The sequence below is a fragment of the Mercenaria mercenaria genome, chromosome 2 (assembly GCF_021730395.1).
Source record: "Mercenaria mercenaria strain notata chromosome 2, MADL_Memer_1, whole genome shotgun sequence".
Classification (NCBI taxonomy): domain Eukaryota; kingdom Metazoa; phylum Mollusca; class Bivalvia; order Venerida; family Veneridae; genus Mercenaria; species Mercenaria mercenaria.
This window is the reverse complement of record NC_069362.1, coordinates 22,808,225-22,820,460: the sequence shown is the minus strand read 5'-3', so window position 1 is coordinate 22,820,460 and position 12,236 is coordinate 22,808,225. Positions and strand designations below refer to the sequence as shown.

General features: G+C 34.3%; 1 protein-coding gene across 1 annotated transcript; it reads right to left on the bottom strand.

Annotated features, from left to right (window-relative positions):
• Positions 1-320: 320 nt before the first annotated feature.
• LOC123563497 (DPY30 domain-containing protein 1-like) lies at positions 321-9,059 on the bottom strand. The gene is given in 5 exon segments (XM_053532398.1): positions 321-2,839; positions 5,914-6,045; positions 7,587-7,709; positions 8,914-9,014; positions 9,017-9,059. Coding segments are annotated over 5 exon segments (462 nt in total). The 3' UTR covers positions 321-2,776.
• Between the last annotated feature and the right edge of the window lie 3,177 nt (positions 9,060-12,236).

Sequence of the window (12,236 nt, the reverse complement as noted above, 5' to 3'; positions counted from 1 at the left end):
ACCTACAAGTATGAAATAAAACTTATAAATACAATCAATCTGATGTATCAGTTTACACTGTTCTCAATAACTTATAAAAAGCAAGATCATAGAGAGCTCAACTTTTATGGGAATGACTTGGCAAGTTGTACATTTAACTGACTCAACATTTTTGTGTAACCATTTAAATTTCAGTACTAGTACTAACTCCAATATACAAACAGTATTCGAAATTCAACTTGTGTTCTTTATTAACATTTTCTCTTCTAAACAACTAAGTAAAACGTCACCCAAGACAATTCCTGTCTTAAAGTAGATAAATATAGAACAAAGCATGTTGTATTTTCTTACAGCCATTTAATCAACACAGACTGAAAACAAACATAAATCATGTAAATATAACAGTAAATGATTATCAATCACAGCTGTTGGACGTTTAGAATATAAATGTAAATACAACAAAATCATACTAAATGTTACATTCCATTGTTTGTCATGCAAGATTAACTGAAGATATATTATGTCAGAATGTCTTGTTCATTTGATTATATGTCAAAATATACTGTGTAACATCAAGTGTAAATACTGCAAACAAAAAAAAATAAAATAAAAAGTATCATTTTGATAATACACAAAATTATCAAATTATAAAATAGCCATGTAATATTAAATTATTAATGTGGCAATATCAAAACAACTGTAGACATTTGTGAAGAATCTTATCACTTTAAGCAGAATCATGCCTAACTTAAAGTCTACTTGTAAAACAACTCTTGTAATGCTGATAAAAAAGACCAGTCTAAGAAAATGAATACCAGTCTGACTTAGATACTCTTTCTTTGGTTAGAGGTAATAAAGGTGTATTAGTTTAAAGCTACAATAAATATTGTGTGTAAAAAAATGGCAAGAATTTTACATGACTGAAACATCACTTTTAGGTAAGCACCAAAATGTCACAGATATTCTACTGTTATGGCCACACAGAAATGGATACGTTCTACAACTACAGACAAATGTTCTACTTAAGTCATTGCACCTCACTTTGATTACTTTGTTTCGATCTAAAGACATAAATATTGTACATGTAATATAATTACACACTCATTTTCATACTCTTTGTTATGTTAGAATGGAACCTTATATATCAACATATTTCCTACTGACATAAAAAGTTCATGTTTATTACCAGATGTCACTGTTAATATCATTTTAAAGAACCTTGCTAGATTAAAACAAGAGCTGTCACTAATGGTGACAAATGCCCACGCAGTGCCTTGACCTTTGACCTGGTGACCTTGACCTTTGACCTGGTGACCCCAAAGTCAATAGGGGTAGTGTACTCAATAAGTACTATTAGCATGTGAAGTTTGAAGATCCTTGGAGTGGTTTGCGAGTGAAGTGCCTTCATGCAAAAAGTTAACATTGGCCCCTATGACCTTGACCTTTGACCTGGTGACCCCAAAGTCAGTAGGGGTCGTGTACCCAATAAGTACTATCAGCATGTGAAGTTTGAAGGTCCTGGGTGCAGTGGTTCGCGAGTAAAGTGCCTTCATGCAAAAAGTTAACATTGGCCCCTGTGACCTTGACCTTTGACCTGGTGACCCCAAAGTCAGTAGGGGTCGTGTACTAAATAAGTACTATCAGCATGTGAGTTTGAAGGTCCTGGGTGCAGTGGTTCGCGAGTAAACTGCCTTCAAGCAAAAAGTAAACATTGGCCCCTGTGACCTTGACCTGGTGACCCCAAAGTCAGTAGGGGTCGTGTACAATAAGTACTATCAGCATGTGAAGTTTGAAGGTTCTGGGTGCAGTGGTTCGCAAGTAAAGTGCCCTCATGCAAAAAGTTAACGTTGTGACAAACGAATGGAGGGCATAAAAAGACCATAACCATTAATATTTTTCAAATTTCCTCTGACAATATACCAAATACCATTTATAAGAGTAAATGAGAATGTAATAGAAATATTATTAGATTTGCATTGAGAAATATGCACTCATTTCTTTCAAAGACTAATATTGTAGTCCTAAAGATGAGCAATATTTCAGGACCAAACCTTGTGCATACTTCTGGATACAAATCCAACAACCTAAAAATAAAATACAGTAATGATTGTCACCTTTAGTACTAAGATGTACAATAAATGCATACCTCAAACAAAACTGAAACTTATACATAAAATGTTTTATACAAATCAACCTTTTCTTCTTCCTAAAATAAATTTGCTTTACCGCTGTTTTGAATAGTATTTCAGATATGTAATGGCCTGCAATTAACGTAACCAGTTTTTCTGGATTCTGTATCAGTACTAGCTAACATATGCCCGATTTGGCATATGGCAGATATGGATGTTAATTTTCAACAACTTGAGTTTTTCAGACATATAAACATCTTTAATCTAACAGAAAGTGTTTCAATAAACCATTATCTTATTTATAATGTAACAAAAAATCTATGACAAAAAATAATAACTTGATGTTCTTTCTTCATATATATATTAGTCAGACCAAATTTTCCTCTAAAAAATACTGCACTCTTAAAATGGCTGGATTATGTTTAATTTGGTATTTGGAATAAACAAATAGTTAACTTCTTCAATACATTATGGACTAAGATGAACAAATAAATCAATGGATGAAAAGGGACAAAGGGTTAAAGTGGACAAGGAGAGATAACTAAGTAGCCTCTTCTTCTGTAGGCTTGGCTTCTTCTTCAGTTTTGTTTTCTTCTTCAGCTTTAGTTTCTTCTTCAGCTTTAGGTTCATCTTCTGCTTTAGGCTCACTTTCTGCTTTGGGTTCTTCTTCAGTTTTTGCTTCTCCTTGTTTCAGTTGTCTCCCCTTCTGGTTGTTCTCCTTTGTCCCCCTCCTAAAGAAGAGAATCAAATATCACAGATTAAAATCAACAAAATAATACTGCACAAACGGTTACTTCGGAAATTTCTAACTGAGTTAATTTGCTTAAATCATTACTACTGCTGGATAGTGAAATCTAACCATACTGAAATAAGCCACCGAATAACAGTGTAACACATACATGTGTCAGAGAGCTTGAAATAACTGCACCACATGACAGAGAAGATGATCTTGAATACATTAATTTTATTTTTTTTTTTTTAATATTTATGAAAATTAGATAGGCTATGGTTTCAATACACTTCTACATGCATTGTATGCATTCTGTGTAGTAATTCACTTTACTGTGGAATTGTTTAATTTCATGGAGTTAAGTCAAAAAAGCTATTTCCTGAGGATATGAATTCACTGTTAGTCCAATTCATGACTATAAAAAAACAATGAAATAATAAAAAATGTGTAATACTACAGTAACCTAACATTGTATAATGACATGCGCATGGTGCATGCAAGGTGAAGAAAGTATATTTAATCTTACTGCTATATATGGGCAATTCCATGCAAGACACCTTATATATATATTACAAGATGAATAGATTTTAAAATACTGAAAAACTATTGGTTTTTTTGTGTTCATGCAGAAACTTAAAACTTGTATATTGTAATTCAGTTAAGACAAATCAAAGTCTACCACATTTTACAAATGCATGTTATTTGTGTTGTCATTACAGCCTAAACTGCAAAACACCCATACACCATGTGAATAATGATGTTTATGGCATTTGAAGAAACCAAAAATATATGGTTAAGATATTTTTCAGTAAAATCATTTCAAATTGTCATATAGTTTTGCATATAAATGACAGGTAAAATACTGGCTATATACATTTGGTAACTCATTTAAATGCATTGCAAGTCTTGAAATAGTGAAGAAAAAATAATCCTCAAAATTTCAAATTTGATAGGTAAAAGAATGTTCATCAAGAATATTTTGTAATCTCAATTTTGATTTCTTTGTCACTAATACACATTTTGTCATGGAAAGGCCCATGTATCACTTCTATATCTGCTTTATATATGAGCCGTGCCAAGAGAAAACCAACATAGTGGGTTTGCGACCAGCATGGATCCAGACCAGCCTGCGCATCCGCGCAGTCTGGTCAGGATCCATGCTGCTCGCTTTCAAAGCCTATTGTAATCAGAGAAACCGTTAGCGAACAGCATGGATCCTGACCAGATTGCGCGGATGCGCAGGCTGGTCTGGATCCATGCTGGTCGCAAAGCCACTATGTTGATTTTCTCATGGCGCGGCTCATATATATATCTCTTCTGACCCAGTATGCGTCTTAAATATCCTTCAAACAGCATCAAACTTACATGTCAGACACATGTAGATTTTTTACTTAAATACAAGATATCCCATATAATTATGTGGAGAAAACTTTCCAGAATACTGTATTTTGTGTTGAAATGAATTGTATTTGATCTATAAGCCACACCAAATTAATACAAAACTACATATAAGTAAAAGTCTATACTAAAAGAAGACATATCTCCTATTAAACCAAATATTCTGTATTCTAATATCAAAATGGGATGTTGCTTCCCACAGGATCTTGGCAGAGATTGTTACTACATTATCTAATTTGCCTCTCATGCCAACATTAACCCTTACCCTGCTAAATTTCTATTATGGACTTGTCCATCTTTCAATTTGGACAGTACCATTTACTGTTAAAAGGGGTGCATGCTGACTGAATGGCGAACAGTGCTGATCATGATCAGACTGCATGGATGTGCAGCTGATCATGATCTGCACTGATTGCAAAAGCAGAATAAACTGTGTTCAGCATGATGAGGGTTATGGCAGATACAGTCTTTTCTAAAGTCATACAATTTTTATATGTTTCATGCCAATAGACATAAATGCAATTTAAGTGGAAGTTACAGAAAATGCTTATACAAGATGAATATAAGATAAAACATTCAGAGAAAAGTCCTGACACCTTTCTGTAGAAATTCAAATTGTGCAAATTACTCACTGAACTTTGTTAATATTCCTGTAAACAAGTCACAGCAACAGTTTAAGAGCTTGGTATAATTCTACATTCAGTATCAATTACATTTTATATGAATGTCCTGCAGAATCTTGAGGGATTGGTTGGCCCAAAAACCCTAAGGGCTAACACCATCCTAGCATAAAACGGGGACGGGGGGGGGGGAAGGAATACATTTTCCCTCAACATTATTTTTCCATGAAATGCGCTGGAATATCTGAGTTGTTTTTTCATGTTGAAGTCAATTAAGAAATGAAATGATTTTTTTCGGTGTTAGTATTCTGTTGTTCATTTCATATGAACACCGAAAAAAATAGTTTCATTCCTTATATTTACATTATATTTCCTTTCGATTTGTAAACTATATAATATTATGAATTGCATATAATTTTGGCATTTAGCATTAAAATCAGCTTCCCGACCATTCTGTTCAACAGACGGAACAACTGCGATGTCATCTAAGGAACCTTCTCCCTGACTATATGCTGACGTCGTCAAAACAGCGGTCGGTTATCACTAAGCAGCGATAAATTAACTTTTGCACCTTTCCTTTTGCTGTTCATGCAAAATGAATGTCAAAAGTTTCAATGGAAAAGAATAGGGTGTATGTAAATATTTCCTTTTGAATCATCTATTTTTGGGCTGTAATATGTTTTTCTTTTGCCATGGAAAGGGCATATATATATATAAAAAAAAAGTGTTTTAACAGCATGTGAGCATGAGAATCTCTCTGTTAACTCATGTTTTCTCTCATGTAAGAACATCCCCGAAAAGGGACACAAACACTAGTTTTATGCTAGAATACAGTATCCTTACCATAAATGTAAGAGGCTCTTAGACACCAAAAAATATATTCAATTTTATGTGTCATCATTCTACTTTTAAACATTACATTCTTACAAGTAAGTTCAAATTTATTTTTTGAATATATACTGCCTTGCCCAACATATCTGTTCATTACCAGTATTTTGAAATCAAAAACTTCTTCACTTTTACATCAAGAGAAAAAGTGCCATTAATATCTGTATACCTGTGTTTCTGTTGGTTCCTGGCTGTCAGTCTTTACCTCTGTTTTAGATTCATCTGATGGCTCCTGTGCTTCTATCACCACAGGAAGTTTTGTTGGTGACGTCGTCTCCTTTATAGCACGCTCTTCCTCTTGCTGAAATTGCCAAGAAATTAACAGTACAGTTGAGCATGCCTTACATGCCACCTCTATTAACCTTTACCCTGCTAAAATTCCCAAATGGACTGGTACATCATTCAATTTGGACAATACCATTTATTATTCGAAGGGGTGTTCACTAAAGATTTACTGACTTAATAGCAAACAGTGCAGACCATGATCAGCCTGCACATCCTGGTCGTAAACGCAGAATCACTTGATGCCAGCAGGCTAAAGGTTAAGCAAGCTCTTGACTTAAGCAACAAGCCAGTTAACTTCCCATACTGATTTATATTCTAGTATCAACTTGTCTTAGGCAGCCACCTGGTAGTGTCACCTGATTGGTAGCTAAATACAACTTTGAGTGTAATTCATATTAACAAGCATGAAGTTTACTGTCTATTCTAATAGGACAATTAATGTTTACTCTTAGTAATACAAGCAAATTTTACATCACATTTTACCCATATACAGGAACCGTGAAACAGTGTTAAATTATTGGGCTAGGCACTCCTGAAATCATTTTGCAGAACATATTATGTCTTATCAGTGTTAAATTAATTAAAACATGTTTGTGCTTTATACTATTACTTGGTTCCATAACAAGTAATTCAGCAAAGTTGAAATGTCTTAAACCAGTCAAGCACATACTAAATTGCAAGTGTTACTAATTGGTCAAAACATTCATCCAAGTTGTTCAGTATGTAAACTAAAATCAATTATTTATATAAACAAGAAAGCAATGATGACTCTAGATCACTCATGTGACAATCACAGCTGGACTGAATAATTTTGGAGCAAGGAACAACAATTTGAAAGTATTTTAAAATCATACCAGTGGTTTCAGAGGAAACAATTTTCAAAGTTTTCCAAATAGTCATGTTTTATTTTTTCAACAAAACAGAATTAGTGAAGGAATTTAATATTGCTGCGAAATTATTTCTAATTCGAGCCAGAAGTTTCATAGGAGGAGCTTTAAAAAGTTTTCTATACAGTCAAATAGATAAAATGAGCCCCACCTCTAGGCAGCCATGTTTGTTTTTTTTTAAAAACTACATGGCTTGAAAGAATTTGGTATAAAATTTAATTATTTCAAAAGTAGTACAGTGGTTTCTGAGGAGATTTTTACAGTGTTTTCTTTTGATTACTATGGCAACCAAAATTTGGATGACCTAAATTTGAAGGAATCTGAAAAGGGGATCACCTATTAAAGGAACATTCCTGTGAAGTAGGTTGAATTGCATAGTTGTTTAGAAAGTGATGTTCTTTAGAGAAGTTCTGGATTATGGACGGACAACAGACATCAAATGATCCTAAAAGCTCACCAACAACAATACTGGATGTCAGAAATCAAGATTTTTGCAGATGATCACATTATAATTTATGCATCATTTGTTGATGTCGAAATAGTAACTATAAAATTCATCTGACACATCTTTTTGAGCCGACAATTAGAAAGTATATTAACACCTACAAATTCACACATTCAATAGAAAACAGGCAATCTCCAACAAAACAATGACCCTGTATGAATTTACCTTCTTTTTCTCTGCTTCTCTCTCAGCAATTTTTTTTGCCTCTTCTCGTCTTTTCTCCCTCAATCTTTCCTCTTTCTCATGATTCAACCTTTGCCTTTCCAACTCCTCTGCCTCTTCTTTTTTCTGTTTAGTATAAGAAATAACATATGTAAAGGTTAAACACCTTACACTGCCTAAACCTATAGCAGCTACGAAAGGCTAATGTAGCAGGTGCCAAGATTAATTCTTAAAAACACTGAGTATGCTTAATTGAGTGTTGTTTTTTCTTTACTCTGGTGTGATTGCCTTTTTCAACAATACTGCAGTTATATGATAGTGGCCATTTAACCCAACGAGTATTGTTACTGGATTATGTACCAGTTTTGCAAAAGTAACTGAAAATTTCCTAACATTAACCAGAGAATCAATTTAGAAAGAATGATTTCAGACAAATCATCACAGAAAACATTTGTCTCATCCTGTAATATCGTCTCTGGTCAAATCATAAGAAAACCTCAACAAGTAGTATTGTCTCTAGTCAAATCATCACAGAAATACTGGTCTCACCCAGTCATAGAACTACTGACCTATTAATTCACAGTACTGTCCAGTACCGTGGCTAACTTCGACATATATTTTCTAATATACAAGAAGACTAGTTTTGTAGGAAAATAAGCAATGCAAGATCCTCAGTAAACCAATTTGAGTCTTTCAAGTAGGGTTACTCCACATAAATTGCATTGTACTAATCAGAAGTTTGTTTGTAGGTGTTTTTTGTGGAGTACAATTCAAGTTTTCATCCATATTTCTAATAGAACTATGGATGTAAAATGAAATTATTTATAAATTTTCCCATAATTATGAAACAGACATGGATATATAAATGATCTGGGCCATGTGTGACTGCTCAACTGCCTAGAGTAACACTCACCAGTTCTTCCCCTCCCCTCCCCCATCCCCCTCCCCCCAAACCCCTGTCAATTTTTTCATCCCCTCATTTGCAACTGGTTACTATTGATCATTCTTATGGGGGGGGGAAACTAACTAGTCAATTATTTCCCCTGTTAGTGAATTGGAACTAGTTATTCTTGGTTAATCTTAACTCGCCTGTTTTTATTTTTAAATTTAAATTCAGTCAATCACCTAACTCAAGGATCAAAAACAGTGTTTGGATTGCTAAACAGGAACAATCATTGATCAGTGAACTCCTCTGGCAAGTTTCAGAACATGAACTAATATACATGTACTTGTTGATTTTATAACAAATGCTGAGTTGAATAGACTGGATCTGCAATCTACTTAAAATGCATATATAACAATCACTCCCACTAAGAGAACTTAATCCTACCTGAGCAATGTAGTTCTGGTTTTCCACATGCTTGTACAGCCATTGTGCAATATATTCTATCGGGTCTCTTGGCCTCTTCTCAGATACCTCTGCCAGACAGCGGTCAGAGAGTCACCAAGGCTTTGCTTAAGGTATGCTGTATCCATCTTTTGAAAATCTGCTTACCAAGTCTTGAAATATAAAAATCAAAGCTTGTTATTCTCTAATTTACTGGGTGCAAAGGTATGTGCATTAAATGTAGTGCATGCCAAATAATTAATAATGATCATAGTGGGTGTGGGAAGGCAGTTACTGAACATACAACTCAGATGGAATAATCTTCATTTCACACAGTTTATGTGCTAGTAATTTATGCAATGGACTGCGGTTACATGTATTTGCATGATAATCCCGCTCGACTATTCGAAGAATGGGGTCAAAATATTACCAGAGATTTTCAGACAAAAGAAAAAGAATAGATAAAACAAACAATGTACCTGCATTTTTGGATTTGGAAAAGTCTTGCACTATATGACAATATATGACCATGATGGTAAGCAAGTGTTCAAAGTTTCAAAGCCTTATATCAAACAGTTTAGACAAAATAGGGCATGGTATGCAAAGCTTAACTAATTTCCATAAAAAAAGGGTCTTGCCTACATATGTAGACTATGATGGTAAACAAGTAGTCAAAGTTTCAAAGCCATATGACAAACAGGTTAGACAAAATATGGACTGGAATGAAAAACTTAATTGATTTCCAAGTCCAAGAAGAGCTGTCCATAAGACATTCTCGCATACCAGAGGTCTACCGTGGTTCCCCTGATGAACCTCTGGCACATTTCGCCGATATTTGTGGTTTGGTTACATTACAGGTAAAACGTTTCAGCCAATCAGGGTCGTTTCGCGACAAAATGTAGCGAACCAATCAAAATCATCCGTGAAAAGTGTGACCGCGTTCTTTCATATCGATGCCTACTTATGATGAATATTATTATTTCTTCAGGTATTAAATTTCTTAACATCGAATAACAGAAATAAATCTTTATTAATCGCAATCATGGAATATCGCCTTTATCCATCGTTAGCAACTACCTTGCTTACATATTGTTTGAAATTTCAATTCGGCGTGCCAAATAGTGGCGAACATTGATTGGCTGAAATTTCTCCCAGTAGTAATTACGAGTGCGCATGCTCACCAAATAAACGACAGAAATAAATCAGAGGTTCGTCTCTGGATTTTGACGAAATCTGATGGATGAGAATGTCCATAAGACAGCATGCTTGACTTTTCTCAGTGCTTGACTCTGAATTAGAGCTTTGCCAGTAAAAGGGCATAAATCTGTCAAAATTCTAATCAGAGTTATGAGGATTGTTTCTAATGGTGTAAGCCTTTAATAGTAAATAACTATTTTAATTTTCAAGTCAATAGCTTTGATAGTAACAGAGATATTGGACGTTATATAAAACTTAAACCGAAAAATTTTAAGTTAAAAAGGGGCATAACTCTGTCAAAATTCAAACCAGAGTTATGGGCAGGGTTGACAAGTATTTCCCGGGGGCGGGAATTACCACAGGTATTTCCCGGTAATTCCCGTCCCGGGAAATGATCCAAATTTCACAAAAGTGGGAAATAGTGGGAAATAATCAAATTTTGAAAATTTTTGGCATGAAAATTTACTTTTTAATATAAATTAATTCAATAAATTTGCAAACATTTTAGTCACATCGATAAATTAGAAGTAAACAAATGTATGCTAGTTCAAAACATGCATATTTTACCAATTCACTACTCATTTAATCATAATAATGCTATATATTCTTCATTTTCAGCTCTGTTCATTCAGTTACAAGCTGAAGCTAGATTAAGCATTGTATTACCAGTCAGACAAATACCCTTACAGAATCAAGCCTCTGTGGCGTACATGCTGCGTATTTGCTGTGTATATGCCGCGAACACAGTAGTACGCCAGAGGAGTACATTTTACATACACCGCATGCCGCATACATGCCACATACCGGTACTATTTCGACAAGTACACAGCATGTACGCAGGAGGTCACTAGTACACTTCAAGTACGCAGCACAGACTCTGAAAATTCAAGGAGTACACTGCATGTACGCAGGAGGGACTTGTACAAGAAAATAGTACACTGCATGTACACCGCAGATACTTTGAAATTTGTGCAGTACACTTCATATACGCGGGAAAGACTTGTACAATTTCTTTTGGCATTTATACTTAGTTTTTTTTTTATAAGTTAAAGTCTGAAGTAAACTTCATATACGCGGGAGGGACTTGTTCATTTTCTTTTGGTGTTTATACTTTGAATTTTTTTAGGTAAAAGTCTGAAGTACACTTCATGCAGGAAGGATTTGTACATTTCTGTTTTTTTTTGGAAGCAAGAACTTGATTTCTGAGTAACTTTTATCATAGAATAGTTCAGATTACCAGTATTCTGAACAATGAAAATTTGCCAAACTATTTGCAATGTTCATTTGTGAAGCTTACAGTCATCTTAGTGATTTCTGAGCTGCACCTTGCATGCAGTGTAAAAATATATTCTTTTCATTTTGAATTAATCCTGGAGCTTTCTAACTTGGATAATTGAAAAGCCTTATTTGAACTTCGTTGCATTACATTTTGTAATACATGAAATAATTACCAAGATAATGCCTCAACAGCGCCCGAATGAGAAGAATTAATAGCTCATACTCATAAGCAAAACATCATTCTATCATGTTTTATAAAGGCTTTAATGCTCATTATGTTAACTCATTAAGGCCTCACCAAATTAAAAAGTTGTTCATCGGATTTGCCGTTCGTATATTTTCAGAACGTTTTTGGCTAATTGCGCTCGCCCCATTGGAAAAAATCAATCCAAAATTTTTTGGTGCGCTAACTTTTTACGGACATAAAAGTGTATAAATGCTTATATAATTCCAGTCCCAGATTGTTCTCAAATGGATTTTAATCAAAATAAATACATACTATGCACACATCGTCTATAATAAATCATAACACTTGTATTTAGTTGCATTAAAGTTGTTTCCCCTTGATGCAGTTACGCCATTTTCTTCAAATGTTTACCAAATTACATGCCACAAAAATTGATTTATTTCATTGAAAAGTGGATGAAGAAAAGCATACTAATTTATTTGATAACATCAATCTACATTATTTTGGTAAGGGTAAATACTTATTGATGCATGTCACTTATCTTTTTTCTGTTTTATTTCTGTCCAAATGATCAGCATTTGCATACGAAAGTTGGTGGGGTAAGGAATTCACATTATCACAGCAGTTTCGTCACAAGAGTACACAGCATGTATGCAGCAGGAGT